At 46.0% G+C, this 17,616-nt stretch overlaps 1 gene segment (V, D, J or C); it reads right to left on the bottom strand.

Moving 5' to 3' along the window:
- LOC119565615 overlaps positions 1 to 16,579 on the bottom strand; it is a 36,842-nt gene extending 20,263 nt beyond the window's left edge. The window contains 2 exon segments of the V gene segment in view: positions 1,038 to 1,162; positions 16,385 to 16,579. Coding sequence covers positions 1,038 to 1,098 — 61 coding nt within the window.
- Between the last annotated feature and the right edge of the window lie 1,037 nt (positions 16,580 to 17,616).

Raw genomic sequence — 17,616 nt, 5'->3', positions numbered from 1 at the left:
ATTATTTCCAGCATCTCCTACTGTTTAACATTAAAACCTCCATGTTCTTGTATGTAATATTTACCTTCCTATGGGACCCCCTCTAAGCTAGCATTAATTGAGAGATGGATGCCTCAGGGCATTGCCAATGGGTTACAGAGATGGTCACCAGTCTGACTCCAGCACAGCTCAGCTGAGACTGAAGGTTGTTTCCATCTAATGGATCTTCAGTGGTGAATTAAGACTTCACTGCAGAGTTAACCCAGGCTCTCACCCAGGTGCTGCCTCTGACCCCCCTCCTGTCCACTCACAAAACCCTCTGACCTGAGTTTAGTGGTGCTTTCACCATGGGCTAATTGGCCTGGCTAGGGGTACTGGCTAGTGCCCAAGTAAGCCACCCACTTTGCAGGGAGGACACAGGCTAAATCACTCAAGTATTTATAGTCCTCCAGTGCCTTTCCACAATCCTCCCGCACCCCCCACCCCCCACCCCATGTCCTCCCACAATTCACTGGGAAAGAATTATGAAACAGCTCAGCTTACTGCAGCATAAAGAACCCCGGGATGTGCCCCCAGGAGTCCTAGAGACACCCACGGGTGAATGCAGTGGCAGTGAGGTTACAGTCATACAGGTTATGGTTTTTTAGTATGGCTGCTCACACCCAGGCTACGCTAACCAAGGTGCTCAGACATGGGTGCTGTGCAGGGAAGACACACCCTAAGAGGGGCCATCTTCCCTGGTGTGGTGATCAAGCCAGTGTGTTCTCCCTGGAGTTTGATTTTGAATTCAGTGTATTTTATGCTGTCCCTAGATTTCCAGTTCTCCTGGGGCTGCAGTTTTTTGTATTATCACATGTAGTTGCATAGTGGTCACCTCACTTTTACCGAATAAGGCCATTTTAGGCTTGTGGATTCAATCCCGTTGTCAGGAATCGGAGATGGCAGCTGTTTAAAAAATGGGCAAAACTTGTTTAGTTTGAAGCAGGAAGTCAGGAGATCGTAAAAAGCCTAAAAATACCCAAGCTGCTGCACCATGCCCTACCCAGCCAGGGACTCACCGAGCTGCAACACAGAGAAGACAGCAAGGATGCTGTTTGCCATGACGCTGGATGGGTCCATCCTCTTGGATTGTTCCTTCCCTCCGTGAACTGTGAGCTGGAAATATCGTCCAGGTAAAGGGATCCTAATGCAGAAAAACCCAAACGAACTATTAATAGTGGTTTATTTTCCAAGTCTTATGGCTCCGTGGCTGGGCCTATGTACTTGGTCAATGCCCCTGGTGTCTGCTGTGCTCCAGCACAGCTAGGTGGAAATTCTATCACTGAGTCAGGTGAATTCAGTATGACAGCTGCAGCGGCACAGGAGCCAGCAAACAGAGCTGTAAACAGGGGAGTTTGCAAGGGGAGTTTGGGGGGAAGACCAGGAGAGCCAGGCAGAGGAACAGACAGGGTAGTGAAGGGAGTGTGTGGTGGTCTGGCAGTGTTTTGGTGCTTGTTGGGGTTTGTTTTGCTGTGAGTGGTGGTGTTTTGGTGGAGTTTGTGTTTACCAGACGAGCAGGATTTAGGTGAGAAGGAGATGACAGACACAGAGGCAGCAGTGGGAGTGACCCAAGCAGTGGAGGACACAATGAAGATGACTGGATGTGGAAGCTGTGGTATATACATGATCCTGGAGGGGCTACCTGAAAAGAGTCTCGTCTGCATGAAGTGCCGCCTGATAGAGCTGTTGGAAGAAAAGATCCGAGGATTGGAGATGCAGGTGGAAACTCTGGTTGGGTTTAGAAGGGGGTTGGAGCAGATGATGGAGCAAAGACATGAGGAGGCTGAAGGGAAAAGCTTAGACTTGCAGATGGAAGCAGGACCGAAGAACTCTGAGGGGAGACTGCTGGGTGACAAAAATGGACAGTGGAAGCATGTGACTAAGAGAACCAGGCAGAGGAAAAGACGGGCTAGTGAAGGAGAAATAGAGCTCAGGAACAGGTTTGCAGAGTTGGAAAATGAAGAAGGGGCACAGCAGGTGGTCAGTGAAGGTGGGAGGGCAAGAAAGAAGAGAAGAGCAGTTAGTCCTATAGGAAAAGGGGAAGAGTCAATGGAGATAACACCAAATATGAGCCCCAGGAGGATACAGGATGGGTTGCAGAAGATTGCAAGGGAGAATAGGAATCAAGAGGACTTGCAGCCAGAGGGAACAGGGGGTAGACTGGAGAATCGCACCATCATCAGGAAAAGGCAGGTCTATGTGATTGGGGACTCCTTACTGAGAAGAATAGATGGGCCTGTAACCAGAGCTGATCCAGAGAACAGAAGGATGTGCTGTCTGCCAGGTGCTAAGATACGGGATGTGGACTTGAGGCTGAAGAGGATCCTAATGGGAGCGGGAAAGAATCCACTGATTGTCCTTCATGTGGGAACAAATGATACGGCTAGATTCTCACTGGAACATATCAAGGGAGACTATGCCAGGCTGGGGAAGACACTTAAGGAAATCGAGGCTCAGGTGATCTTCAGTGGGATTCTGCCTGTTCCTAGAGAAGGGCAACAAAGGTGTGACAAGATTATGATGATCAGTAGATGGCTCAGGCAGTGGTGCTATAAGGAGGGCTTTGGGATGTATGGCCACTGGGAAGCATTCATGGACAGAGGACTGTTCTCTTGGGATGGACTTCACCTGAGTAGGGAGGGAAATAGACTTCTAGGATGGAGGCTGGCACAACTGATTAAGAGAGCTTTAAACTAGGAATTTGCTGGAGATGGTTGGGAGATGTCCAGGTAATTTCCATGCCGGACCTACCCTGCGTGTAAGAGCTAGAAAAATATGTAGGGTCCTATTCTCCCCCATGCTTGAATGTAGTGCAGAGAAGTGGCCACTGGAACTGGTTGTGGCTCCCTGATCCTTGGCTGCCTTGCAGCAGTTACTCTAACTTCTACTGCTGGCTCTACCATTTCCTCTCCCACTCTCAACATGCATCAGTCTGTCACCAAAATGGCCCCTCCCCCATCTTCACTGCCTCCATCAGCTTTCCATTGGTAGAGATTCTCTGGGTGTAGGGAAAATTGCCCTGTGGGACTCTGTGGCCTGTTTAAGTTCAGCATACACTGCTTTACACAGTGCAAAATGAACTTTGTGGGCCAGAGAATCTGGCCCTTATTTATATAAATGACCGTTCAAGTTCTGGAGCAAGGGGTGGACTCTATGTAAGGCACACTCCATGGCTGCAGAATCACAAAATACAGAAAGGGCCACAGGTGATATAGATGGATCCCGAGAAAGAGGAGGAATGGTACAGGGGAAGCAGAGCTAGGAAGAGGGACAGGTTCAGTTATACACTGCAGGGGGGCTCCCCTCTTCCTGGCCCTGCTTCCTCTGCTACCATCCTTCCTCATTCTCTGGATCTATCTTTCTCACCTGCAGCTCTTGTGTTTTGTGATTCTGCAGCCATGGAATGTGGGGGTTGCAAGTTACGGGAGAAAGGAGGGACAGACATGGCGAGGAGAGCCAAGTCCCTCTTGGGTATTCCTGGGATGGTGCAGGTTTGCAGGAAACAGGAGGGATGGGGCTGGAGAACAAAGTCACCCATGTAACCACAGGACAGTGGGGGGAAGCAGGACTTGGGAAGAACAGACGGGGCCAGAGAGCAAAGCCCCCTGTGTTTCCCTAACACAAACCCCATACCTCAGGTGGCTTCAGAGATGGTGTTGGGGCCACCATGATCTGGTATCAGACCTCTCCCTACCCTCTCTCTGGCTCCTTTCATGCCCCCTCACCATCTCCTTCTCTTCTAGCTTCCTCAGTTCCACGAAGCAGGATATCTGTAACCCCTTTACCGCACTGCAGTGGTCGTGGTTAGGGCCGGATACAGAGCAGGAAGAGGAGCTCTGGGGACAGAATGTAAGGGGGTGGCAGGTAATTTGAGTTGTTCCTGTTTCTAAATTTAAGCTCTGCTGAATTTCCTTCTCAGGGCAGGAAGCTTGGCTGCCTGGGGTTGGGGTGGGGAAGGGGCATTACAGTCCCACTATTGCCAATCCCAAGCATTGCAAAAATCATGAGATTGGATTAAAGATAATGAGATTTTAAAAAATACTAAATGTTGGTTTCTTTTTATTTGTTTTCTGGTTTGTGGGCCTTTATGGCTCCCATTGTCAAGCATTTCTCTCCAGCCATGAGGGCTAGAAACTTACTCCAGGAGCTGGAGCTTTAAGACAAACACCTACTATCATGAGACTCATGATAAAGTCATGAAAATTGGTGACACTGTTAAGTCCCAGGAGCTCTCCTGTCTCGGATAGAGATCAGGCCTCCTTATGCAGCTAGTATGTTTTCTGCTTCTTTATATCTGTAGCAGGAGGGGTGGGGAAGATTCTAGGCAGAAGCCCTGCAGTCAGGGCCGTCCCTAGCTATTCTGGGGCCCTACGCAGCCCCGCTGGGGGGGGGGGGGGGCAGGCTTCACGCCTCCGCGGGCGGGAGAGCAGGGGTCTGGCCCCAGGCCTCCGAGGGGGGCGGGGTTGGCTTGCAGGGCAGGGGGGAACCACCCACCAGCACTCACCAGCGGTGCAGCTGAAGCTGGGTCACTGCACTTCCCGCAGCCGGTGAGTGCAGGCCCAGCCCTGCTGCAGAGCTCAGGGGAGTTGGGGCAAAGCAGGGGCAGGGGCCCTGAGGAAAAGCCCAAGCAGGGGCTGGAGCAGCAATGGTGACTGTCAGAGAGCATTTTCTAGAATTTATTGACATTGATGATACTACAGGAGCTGGTATGACAAATGTGATTCTTAAAAAGCTGGAAGATACAGGAATTACAATAGCTGACATGAGAGGTCAGGCCTACGATAATGGTACGAACATGAGAGGAAAGAACAGAGGAGTGCAGACATGGATCTGAGAGTTAAACCCTGGAGCTTTTTTTGGCCAATGCAGTTCTCATTCATTGAACTTGGTGGTCAGTGATGCAGCATCAGCTTCTAGTGAGGCTGCTGAATTTTTTAATGTAATTCAAAGCATCTATGTATTTTTCTCTGCATCAACTCATCGATGGCAAATTTTGAAGCAACATCTGGGAACATCCTCTCTGACACTGAAACCACTGAGTGCCACACGATGGAAAAGTCTAGTGGAGGCGATAAAGCCTATCAAACACTGAACTGGGAAGATAGATGATGCCGTAGTTGCCATTATGGATGATAATGCTATGACCAGGAACTGTTTCTGGGAGAACAGTGGCAGAGGGAAATGGAATCACCAGAAACATACATAACTTCACATTTCTGTGTGGCTTAGTGTTGTGGCATGACATACCGTTTGAAATAAATGTTGTAAGCAAGAGACTCCAAGGTGTTGACCTTGATCTATCTGGAGCAATGGAACAACTGTTCAAAGCAAAGTCATACCTACAGTCTTACCGGTCAGATGAGGGATTTCAATATGTTCTGAAGAGTGCACAGAAGTTGACAGAAGAACTTCACACTGAAGCTATTTTCCCAACCATTCAAGAATACAAGAGTCACCGAAGCAGAAGACATTGTGATTACGAATAATCACGCAGGATAATCCCATAAGAGACCCCAAACAACAATTCAAAGTTGAATTCTTTAACCAGGTGCTAGATTGTGCAATACAGTCAGTTGAAGAACGTTTCATGCACCTCAAGGAACACTGCAGTATATTTGGGATGTTGTATGATATTCCAAAACGCCTCACTATACCTGAAGAAGACCTACACCAGCAATGCAGGGCACTAGAGACAGTGTTGACACCTGATGACATGCGCAATATTGATGCGAGTGATTTAGATGATGAACTTGAAAGCCCTTTCAAGATACATTTCAGCAGGATCAACTCCAAAGGCTGTTCTGGAATATATGTGCATAAATAAGATGACCACCCTCTTTCCAAATGCTTTTGTTGCTCTGCGCATACTTCTAACACTTCCCGTAACAGTTGCCAGTGGAGAATGCAGCTTCTCCAAGCTGAAGTTAATAAAAACACATCTATGCTCCACAATGACACAGGAGAGGCTGGTCGGCCTTGCAATCATCTCAATAGAGCATGAGCTGGCCCAGACTGTGGACCTTCAGGAAGCAGTTCAAATCTTTACAACCAAGGCATGGAAAGCACCACTTTGATTATTCAAACAGATACACATGCCAGTGTTTGCTATGCAGACAAGAAAAGTTACATTTGCTGTTCAGGCATTTGAAAGTTAAGTGTTAATTAAAATTTTTGAACAAGGCATTTTAAGTTGTTAGTTCTCCTTTATTGGGGTAGGTAGCAGAGCAGTACCATGAGAGGAGTAGAACAGGAATAAGGCAGAATTAAGACCGTTCAAAGTTTTGGCCCAAGCGAGGGGGCATGGGGGCATCATTTGAGCTGCCCGCCTCAGCTGCCAAAATGTTGTGGGCCGGCCCTGCCTGCTTGGAGCAATGCTGAGCTACTGGAGCTGATCAGTGTTTGGGCAGCGGAGGCTGTACAGGGACCCAGGATGCCCCGCAATCACACACACACCCTTTCCCACAAGACCCATCGTCAAAATGGAGAGAGCTGCACTGTGGGCTAGCTGCCCTCAGTGCGCTGCTCTCATCTACGATGGAAGTGCTGCAAATATAAACACGCTCTGATGCCTGTGGAAGTACGTGAGTACACAAACCAGCGCTTTTCTTTCAATGGTTCACTGTAACGTTGAAACTGACAGCACAAAAACTCTGCAACTACAGACATAGCCTAAATCTCTGTGTAGACAGCACTAGGTTGACAGAAGAATTCTTCCATCAATCCAAGTATTGCCTCTTGGGGAGGTGGATTTACTGCAGTGACTGGAGAACTCCTCCCATCGCTGCAGTGTCTACACTAAGCACTACAGCAGCACATCTGCAGCTACGCCACAGTAGTGTAGACACCTACTACAGCGACAAAAGGAGGTTTTCTGTCACTGTAGTACATCCACCTCTCCAAGAGGCGGTAGCTAGGTTGACAGAATACCTGTGTCGTCCTACCTGTGTTGGAGGTTTGGGCAACCTAACTACACTGTACAGGGTGTAAAACTTTTCACAGCCCTGATCAATGTAGCTAGATCAACCTAAGTTTTAGGTGTAGACTAGGCCTGAGACAGGCCTTTTTGCCCCTAATCTGTTACTGAGGAGGCCCAAGGCTGCATCTGGAGTAAATAACCCTCAGTGAGGAGTGTGACACTGTATGGAATATGTGGGATACTTTATGATATTGTTGACACCAATATAATAAAATTGCAAGGAACCTGACCAGATATGCCTGGTGAGATATCTGCAAAAATGTTACAATTTGCCAAATACGATAATTTTGTTTATATGTTTGTATCACCTTTGTAACATGAGCTATAGATATGTATGGTATATATGTATTTCCAAACCTGTGCTGTGTTTCTGGGTGACACCCCCTCAGACAGATTGGCATCAGCACGGCCTAGCCTGTTTGTTGGCCCATCAAGGGCCATCGACTGTACAATGAATCCATTGAAAGGAGCCAAGGAAGACACCTTGTGAGTCATCAAGGCATGTGGTATGCTTGTGGACAGAGAACTCTAAGGCTTCCATGCCATGTGCTGTGAAGCTTGTGTTTGGGACACGGGAAGTACAAGCCACATGGCAAAAGACTATAAAAGGCAGCTACATCATCTCCATTTTCTCTTCATTCCTGCTTCTTACCTCTGGAGTGACTTTTCTACAAACTGAAGCTCTGAACAAAGGACTGAATGACCTATCCAAGCTGTGGATGTGTTCCAGAAGATCTTTTAAGCCAGCAAACTCACCAATATTGCTAAGATCCTGATATATGGACTTTGATAGTCTCTGTATGTATTTGATTGCTTTACCATTTAAAAACTCTCTTCTTGTTCTTTTTTCTTTATAATAAACCTTTAGTTTTAGATGCTAAAGGATTGGCTGGCAGTGTGGTATTTTGTGTAAGATCCAACCTAATATTGACCTGGCAATGTGTCTGGCTGGCCCTTTGGGGTTCAGATGAACATTTTGTATAGTGAGCCGAGTTTTTTAAATAACTCCTCACCTTACTGGACATAGGTGCTGACCGGGAGCCAGAGAAATGGAATGCAATAAAGGGGTCTGTGTGATTTCTTTTTTTTTGCTTCTTGATAATCAGTGTGGGGTATTAGAAATACAGTTTGTGACTGGTTGGGGAGTTTAACTTCAGTGTTACCCACCAGTCTTGGGAATATTTGCTCTTCCTTTTGCAGCCTGCTTTGACCTTGGTATTTCCAGTGAGGGCTGCCACAGGCGCACCGAGTCACAAGGAGCTGGCAGTCTCTGTCCATTCATACATAATCTTTTTCATAGATTCACAGATTTCAAGGCCAGAAAGGACACTGTGATCATCTAGACTGATCTCTTGTAGAATATAGGCCATAAACCTTCTCCAGAAGAATTCCTAGGGCATAGCTTTTAGCAAAACACCCAATCTTAATTTAAAATGGTCAGTGATGGAGAATTCACCTTGGTAAACTGTTTCAATAGTTAGTAGCCCTCACTGATACAATTTATGCCTTATTTCCAGTCTGAATTTGTCTAGCTTCAACTTCCAACCCCTGAATCATGTTATATTTTTGTCTGCTAGACTGAAAAGCCCATTATTAAATATTTTCCTATACACATACTTATAGACTGATATCAGATCACCCCTTAACATTCTCTTTGTTAAATTAAACAGATTGAGCTCTTTGAATCTATCACTACAAGGCATGATTTCTAATCCATAAATCATTCTCATGCCTCTTCTCTGAACCTTCTCCAGTTTATCAACATCCTTTTTGAATTGTAGGCACCAGAACTGGACAAAATATTCCAGCAGTGGTCCCATAAGTGCCAAATGTAGAGATAAAATTACCTCTCTGCTCAAACTCGAGAGTCCCCTGTTTACGCATCCCAGGATGGCTTAGTTCTTTTGGTCACAGAGTCACACTGAGAGCTCATGTTCACCTGATTATCCACCAAATCTTTTTCAGAGACACTGATTCCCAGGATAGGGTAAGTGAGGCCTATATTCTTTGTTCCAAGATGTATACATTTACATTTACCATAGTAAAATGCCTAGTGTTAGTTTGCACCCAGTTTAGCACTATGAATCAGTGACCTGTCCTCTTCATTATTTACCATTCCCCCCATTTTTATGTCATCTGCAACCTTTTTCAGTGATGATTTTTTGTTTTCTTCCAGGTAATTGATAAAAATGTTAAATAGCATCCGGCGAAGAACCAATCCATGCAGAACCCCCCTGGTAAAACACTTACTCAGTGATGGTTCCCCATTTAAAATTACATTTTGAGACCTATCAGTAAGCCAGTTTTAAATCCATTTAATGCGTGCCATGTAATTTTATATCATTCTAGTTTTTTAATCAAAATGTTACATGGTACCAGTCAAACACCTTACAAAAGTCTAGGAATATTATGCTTGCACTATTATCTTTATCACCCAAACTTGTAATCTCATAAAAATATAGCAAATTAGTTTGATAGTATCTATTTTCCATAAACATATGTTGATGTGCATTAATTACATTTCCTCTTTTAATTCTTAATTATTCGAGTCCCATATTAGCCATGTCAGGCTGACAGGCCTGTTATTATCTCGGTTATCCTGTTTACCCTTTTTAAAAATTGGCACACCATTAATTTTCTTCCAGTCTTCTGGAACTTCCCCAGTGCTCCAAGATTTATGGAAAAATCTACGTTAACAGTCCAGCAAGCTCTTCACCAGCTCTTTTAAAACGTTTGGATGCAAATTATCTGGACCTGCTGAGCTAAAAATGTCTATCTTTAGTAGCTTCTATTTAACATTGTCCAGAGATACTAATGGAAAAGAAAGAGTATTATCATCACCATAGGATGAGACTATATCATCTGTTTTTCCTCAAATACAGAATAAAAATATTTATTGAACACATATGCCTTTTCTGCATAATTATTGATAATTCTACCATTTCCATCCAATAATGGACCAGTATGATTGTCACAATTCTTTTTGTCCTAATATATTTGAAAATCTCCTTCTTATTATCCTTAACTCTGCCAGCCATAGATTTTGCCTTGTGTCCCCTTGCTTCCCTTATCAATTTTTTACAATTCCTAACTGCTACTTTATATTATTTATTTGCCACTGAATGGCAGAGATGGTTCACTCTAAGGTTCACCAGGAAATAAAGTCAAAGTCTAGTTGCGGTGTATCCAGTACTGAAGAGGTGGATCAGCAGCCCCAACCCACACAATTAAGGTTGAATTTCCAGCCCCCTTCCTCTGGAATCTCCCTCTCGTGGGCAGTAGGGAGTTCAGTCTCTGTGGCCCATTCAGTCCTTTGCCTCTGTGCCAGCTGGAAACCACTCAGTGCCAATTCCTCGGATGACTTTTCAGATGACGGCACTTGTCCCACTGGGAATTAAAGAGAGAGAACCTCGCCCCCAAAACTCATTTCAAATGTGCCCATTGAAGGGGCTTAACAATCAAGGGAATAACTTTCATTCACTGTGATCCTAGGTAGGACTAGGACCAGTATTGAGAGGTATAAGGAGCCATGTACCAGGCCTGATCCTCCTGATCCGGCCAGTCACCCTCAGCTGGGGGCAGGATTGGAATGGGCGACATTTATTAAATGAATTGTGTGTAACAGGCCCATTCCTATAGGACAGATGCCCTCATCACTCTATCATGGGGGGAAGCAGTAGATGTGGTATATCTTGACTTTAGTAAAACTTTTGATATGGTCTCGCACGGCCTTCTCATAAACAAACTAGGGAAATACAACCTAGATGGAGCTACTATAAGGAGGGGGCATAACTGGTTGGAAACCATTCCCAGATGCATATCAAGTGGGGTCCTGCAAGTATTGGTCTTGGATCTGATTCTGTTCAACATCTTCATCAATGATTTAGATAATGGCAGAGAGAGTACACTTATAAAGTTTGCGGACAATACCAAGCTGGGAGGGGTTGCAAGTGCTTTGGAGGATAGGATTAAAATTCAAAATGATGTTGACAAACTGGAGAAACGGTCTGAAGTAAATAGGATGAAATTCAATAAGGACAAATGCAAAGTACTCCACTTAGGAAGGAACAATCAGTTGCACACATACAAAATGGGAAATGACTGCCTAGGAAGGAGTACTGAGGAAAGGGATCTGCGGGTTACAATGGATCACAAGCTAAATATGAGTCAACAGTGTAACACTGTTGCACAAAAAGCAAACATAATTCTGGGATGTATTAGCAGGAGTGTTGTAAGCAAGACACGAGAAGTAATTCTTCTGCTCTACTCTGCACTGATTAGGCCTCAGCTGGAGTATTATGTCCAGTTCTGGGCACCATATTTCAGGAAACATGTGAACAAACTGGAGAAAGTCCAAAGAAGAGCAACAAAAATGATTAAAGGTCTAGAAAACATGACCTATGAGGGAAGATTGAAAAAACTGGGTTTGTTTAGTCTGGAGAAGAGAAGACTGGGGGGGACATGATAAGAGTTTTCAAGTACATAAAATGTTGTTACAAGGAGGGGGAATAAAATTGTTCTGAGGATAGGACAAGAAGCAATGGGCTTAAATTGCAGCAAGAGTGGTTAAGCGCTGGAATAAATTTCCTAGGGAGGTTGTGGAAGCTCCATCATTGGGGATTTTTAAGAGCAGGTTAGATAAACACCTGTCAGGGATGGTCTAGATAATACTGAGTCCTGCCATGAGTTCAGGGGACTGGAGTAGATGACCTCTCAAGACCCCTTCCAATCCTATGATTCTATGAGCACTGTTGGCTCTATCTGGCCACTTGATGGCAGCCTGAGCAGAGAAACCATGGATTGAATGGGCCAGGAGACTGGAATCCCCTCAGGCGCTCATCAGGGCAGGGTGAAACACAGTAGGTAGGTGCTGTGTTGTGCCAGAGGGAGTTTGCTCTGCTCCTGCCTGGGCTATACACCCTCTGGAGATACAGGAGTTAGTCTCTAGGGGCTGCCAAGCTGCTTCCTCCCCTAGCACTGAGTTCCCTTTTCCTCCCCTCCCCCAGAATATCTGGCTGTGTTAGTCTCCATAGCTCACAAAGCAGGTCAAATGCTGCCGAGAAACAATCAGTGGAGAAAAGAAGCGATGGGAAGTGGCAACAGATACCAAACCATGTCTGCCACCAGCTCTGGTCTGGGAGCTTTTCTCACTCTCTCCAGCGTTGGCTGGGGTAGTAACCTTAGGTGCCCCGGTGTAGACAGCTCTCTGCTCCAGCAGCTGTTGATTAAATCAGCACCATGTCCCTTGAGCACCATGCTCAAATAAATTGGTTAGTCTCTAAGGTGCCACAAGTACTCCTTTTCTTTTTGCAAATACAGACTAACATGGCTGCTACTCTGAAACATGTCCCTTAAACTGGTTCTCAGGGAGATTTGAGGACATGGCACGGCAAATGGTAATGGCAGATGGTGGCCCATCATTCTAGGGTTCCCAGCACAGCTAGCACTGGAGTTCGTAACAGTGGGAAATCATTACAAAAGGTCCCTAGTGCAAACAAGACACCTGTATGTGTGTGTGTGCGCGCACGTGCACGCATGTGTGGGTGTGTGTGTGTGTGTTCCTCTTTCTCTCTTTCAGGCTGTGCAGTTTCCTTGTTTTGTTCTTGCTCTTGCTTGTGGCTGTGTTTTTGATCTGGAGGCAGCTTGCTTCTTAAGAGATGGCGCAGGCCACCAGTCCTCTGCAGAAAGATTTCCACCCCCCAGCCCCTCCCCAAGCACTGGGTTTCCCCCACGCCTGGCTATTTTGTCCCAGGACAGGATCTGAAGCATCCTACAACTTCTCATTTCTAAACTTCACTTCAGTTTGATTTGAATTTGGGGCTCAGAATGTTTAGCTCCTTCATCAGACTAATCTCTTGTTATCTCTCTCAAATGATCTAGAAAGCTAACGTAAGGGCTTGTCTACACTTAAAACATTGCAGCAGCACAGCTGCAGCTGCACCACAGTAGTGCTACAGTGAAAACATGACCCATGCCATAGGAGAGCTTCTCTTACCTGCGTAGAAAATCCACCTTCCTGAGAGGTGGTAGCTAGGTCAACAGGAGAATTCTCCCATCGACCTAGCGCTGTCTACACTGGGGGTTAGGTCAGATTAACTGCGTTATTCAGGGGTGTGGATTTTGCTGATACTGACCTAATTTCCTCATGTAGACCAGGCCTTAAGCTGAGCTGGCCAGGAAGAAGCTGTTTTATTAATGATAATTGCTTTGAAACTGTCTTTCCATCATAAAAGCAACAAATGTGTACAAATGTAACAATGGGTAAGGGCAGTGTAAGAGGAAGAGACCGAGCAAGACAAAGGAGTCTGACAGAGCCAGAGAGCAAAGAGAGACAGGATTCAGGCACATTCAGCATGCCCCCATTATCTGTGGGCCTCAGAGGGCCCAGTTTTTACACAGACACAAGCTACAGGCGCTGACCCTGCTTTGATCTCCCACCACGATGCCTCTGATTGCCACTCCACCACTGAGATGAGTTGTTACCCCACAGAGCTGCTCTGACTTGAACGTCCTCATGGCCAGGATTGAGTGGGCCACGGAGACTGAAGCTCCCACTCAGCCAGAGATGGGATCCCACAGGAGAGGGTCAGGTATACTGCTGAGGGGTGCTATGCATTATGTGTGGCAGGCTGGGGTGACATAGAAGGGATGCCAAATAAGTCCCTCAGGTCAGTGCTGAATTCCCTCCAAACAATTTAAAAATATACATCAAATTGCAGCGATAAAAAGTTCATGAAATCTGAGCTGTAGAAGCCCCTCCAGATCCCATCTCTTTACCCGACTTGGGGCAGGAGCCTGTCCCACCTCTGCTCCCCCTGTCAGTTCTCTAGGGCTTCTAAGCCCCAGTGTCCTGAGTGTTGGAGTCTTGGCCCTTCCCTTGGGGACATGGCTCCCCAGGTTCACAGACACTTCAGCCTGAGGACGGCTCCTGTGTGACTTTCTCTTGGCTCAGACTCAGTCCTTTCTCCTGAATTTTATCCCTCCTTGGCTCCCTAAACAATTGCCCTTCCCCCCCCAGTTTACATTCCTGCCCACTTGCAAACTATGAATACTGAGCTGAAAATATTTGAAGCCAGAGGAAGTAATCGGATATTGCCCTTGTGAAGTACCCTCCAACAACAGACCCGGCCATCCATTCCCATAGTGATGAGTGAATGGTATAGAGAGATGGATTATTAGACAGACAGCTATGATACCTACAGTAATAAAGAGACTGATGTTCACAAAAAGATCTAAGCTGTGGCCAGTGCACGAGGTGGTTTCCATTTGACATTTTCTGAGGTTTCAGCATTTATGAACATGAGCTCCCAGTGTGATGCTGTTGCAAAAAGGGCTAATGGGATTTTTGGATGCATAAAGAAGGGAGTAATGCGTAGAAGCAGGGAGGTGATTCTACCTCTGTGTACGGCAACGGTGAGACTGATACTGGAATACGGCATCCAGTATTCATGTCCATATTTCTAAAAGGCTGTTGAAAAATTGGAGAGGGTTCAGAGAAGGGCTACATAAAATTATTCAAGGTCTAAAAAACCTGCCTTACAGTGGCAGACATAAGGAGCTCAATCTATTTAGCTTATCAAAGAGGCAACTTGAACTCAAACTATAACTACCTTCTCTGTAGCAGACAAAGGCTTAACAAGACCCAGTGGCTGGAAGCTCAAGTGAGAAAAATTCAAACTGGACATAAAATGCAATTTTTAAACAGTGGAACAATTTATCAAAGGATATGGTAAATTTCCCGTCACTTAGGCATTTTAAATGAAGACTGGGTGTCTTTCCAAAAGACCCGTACTAGCTCAACCACAAGTTATTGGACTTGTTGTAGAATCACTGAGACCCTCTATGGCCTGTGTAATACAGGAGGTCAGACTAGATGATCACAATGGTGCCCTCTGGCCTTAAAATATATGAAACGGACACACAGCACACACACACACACGCGCGCGCGCGCATACACACACACATACATCTGGCCGGTAGCTGCCATCTCATTGTCCTGCACTTTGGTCTGATGATAAAATTCCCCTCCTTGGAGGGTGTTTGGGGACGATGACAACAGGTGGCTGGTAACAGGGAGAACCACTGCTCCCCTTCCCCCCACAACTACACACACGCTGCCCTTACTGCCCACTGCAGTATGGAAAAGAGTTCAGGTGTACATCATGAGTGAGGGGGAAGTCAATGTCAGGGTCTTGTAGAGGGCTCATCTTGGGACCTCCCAGTGTATCTGGGTTTTACTAGACATCTTGGTCAATATGGGCTGTGTGTATCTCTCCCTCCCTCTCTCACTATGTCTTCATCTTTTTGCTTTCTTTTCCCCCATGCTCCCCGGTGTCCCTAACCCTCCAACTGGCAGAAGCTGAGAGTGGACAGCATGGGATAGATCACTTGAAGATTGCCCTGTTCTGTTCATTCCCTCTGAAGCATCTGGCACGGGACACCATCAGAGACAGGATACTGGTCTAGGTGGATCATTGGTCTGACCCAATATGGCCTCTTCCTTTCTTTCTTTCTTTCTTTCTTTCTTTCTTTCTTTCTTTCTTTCTTTCTTTCTTTCTTTCTTTCTTTCTTTCTTTCTTTCTTTCTTTCTTTCTTTCTACCATTTTGCATAACCAGATCTCTCAGGCCATCTCTTAGTGACCCACAGTCCCATCCAACCTAATTCTGAATCTATGTGGACAGTGTCTGGTCAAAAGTTAGACTCAGATATTCATGCTAAATTGAGGAGAGACAGAAAAGGGAGCAGAGGAACAGCAGAAACCTCTGGAGAAGAAAGGAGTGGAAAGAGGGAGGGGTATTGTACTACTTTGGGAGCTGTCTTAGCAAAACCAGAAAAATAAAATGAACTCGATAGCTATATAAGAAGAAAGTTCTAGAAACATACATGGAGAAAAGAGAGATGGATCCAGTGAAAAAACAGGGTGAAAACCAAAGCAAAAACATGTACAAATATAGAGGGCAAAGAACAGAAAAGGAAAGAGAAAACTTCTAATGAACGAATGCCTCCATTGTCGACACTGGCTGCAGTAACACCCTGCTTTGTGCCAGCCGAGCTCTGGGGCAGCTCCTGTGCCACTACCCCAGAGCCTGAGCAGTTTTTTGGGGGAGAAAATATTTTTTGCTAAAAATAAATGTCTCACCTTTGGCGAGCAGGGCAAAGACGGGTGTCAGCAACAGTTCAGTTCTAAACGCTTTTGCCAGCTTAGAAAATAGCCCATAAGAGTGGCAAAAGCAGCACTTGTCTCTGGCCAGTACTGCATGCTCTTTGGGACAGTAGAATGTCATCAATAAAATGGGCCAAAAAATAAGAAAAGTACAAAAAATAGATGTCCTTGTTCTGGTCACATTGAAAGAAAGAATGATCAATATTTAGTAAAATATTTTCCTTACCTCTTTTTCTCTCTCTCTCTGTCTGCCTCTCTCGTGCGCTGTGTTCGTCACCAGGTGTACATGATCTAAGAGAAACAACAACTGACGCAGCAGAGAAAAATGATGATTTTCAGAAAGCTGCTCAGATGTTGGCCTTTCTGTCTTCTCCTCTCATAGAACAGTCCCAACAAGGGCTTGATGACAGTTCATGTTCTGCTCAGGGTCCATGCACCACCTTCTTATTTGACTGGTGGTTTCCCATAAGCATTTGAACACAATTCTTGGTATCGAGGGAAACGCTGACTATAGAAGAGGGTTATTTAGTACGGTGCTTGTCTTCGGGGAAGTGCCTATGCAAAGCTGCGAGGGCCTACTGGCTGTATGCGCATGTATAGGATGCCATGACTGGGCAGGGGCTTGGAAAGGTCAATGAGTGGAAACCTGCATGGTTTCAGGGTGCGTGTGCATTTATGGGGTTGTGTGGCAGCAGGCCCAGGGGATTCTCTGTGGGTTTGTATATTTGGAATATGTCAAGGTTAAGTCGGGGTTAATAATCTCAACCTCTGTTCCTGACCTCTACAAACCCTGTGTCCTCCCCCCTTCCCGCCCCAAGAGTGAGTACAGCCTGGGCAGTGGCAGGGCAAGCTTTCTGCAGCAATTCCCCCATGAACTGTCCCCTGCCAATGTGCCCCCACCCAGACACAGGAAACCCTAACGGCTGAGGACACTCCATGGCCCATTCATAAGGCTACAAGTTGGTCACAGAGGTCACAGATTCTGTGACTTACGAGGCCTCTGTGATGTCAGCTCCATGTAGCGGGGATCGAGCTGTCAGTCCCATGCGGCAGGGATTGAGCTGTCAGCCCTGGCCGGCGGGGCTCGGGCTTCAGCCCTGGGCAGTGAGGATTGGGCTTCCATGATTTATGTTTATTGCCCATGTCCAGCCCGTGACTTTTACTAAAAATACCTTTGACAAAATCTTAGCCTCCTTGGCTTCACTTGTGATGCTGCTAAAGAGGAAGCCAATTATTGCCCATTCTGCTGGCAGGCACAGTTCCTGTCCTACCAGCTAGGAACTGGGCTGAGAAACCACAAACTCATTTCACATAAGTACTGAACAGCTGTCAGATGGAAATGATTTTTGGTCACTAGGTCTAAAGGTTTGGGATTAGGGGTGAGCAGGCAGAAGAGGATCTTGAGCAGGAGGGGAGGTAAATCTCTAGGGGGACACGGCTGGGATTAGGGGTGAGCAG

This window comes from Chelonia mydas, chromosome 1 (genome assembly GCF_015237465.2).
Source record: "Chelonia mydas isolate rCheMyd1 chromosome 1, rCheMyd1.pri.v2, whole genome shotgun sequence".
In the NCBI taxonomy this organism is placed as follows: domain Eukaryota; kingdom Metazoa; phylum Chordata; order Testudines; family Cheloniidae; genus Chelonia; species Chelonia mydas.
This window is presented reverse-complemented; position numbering and strand designations above follow the sequence as displayed.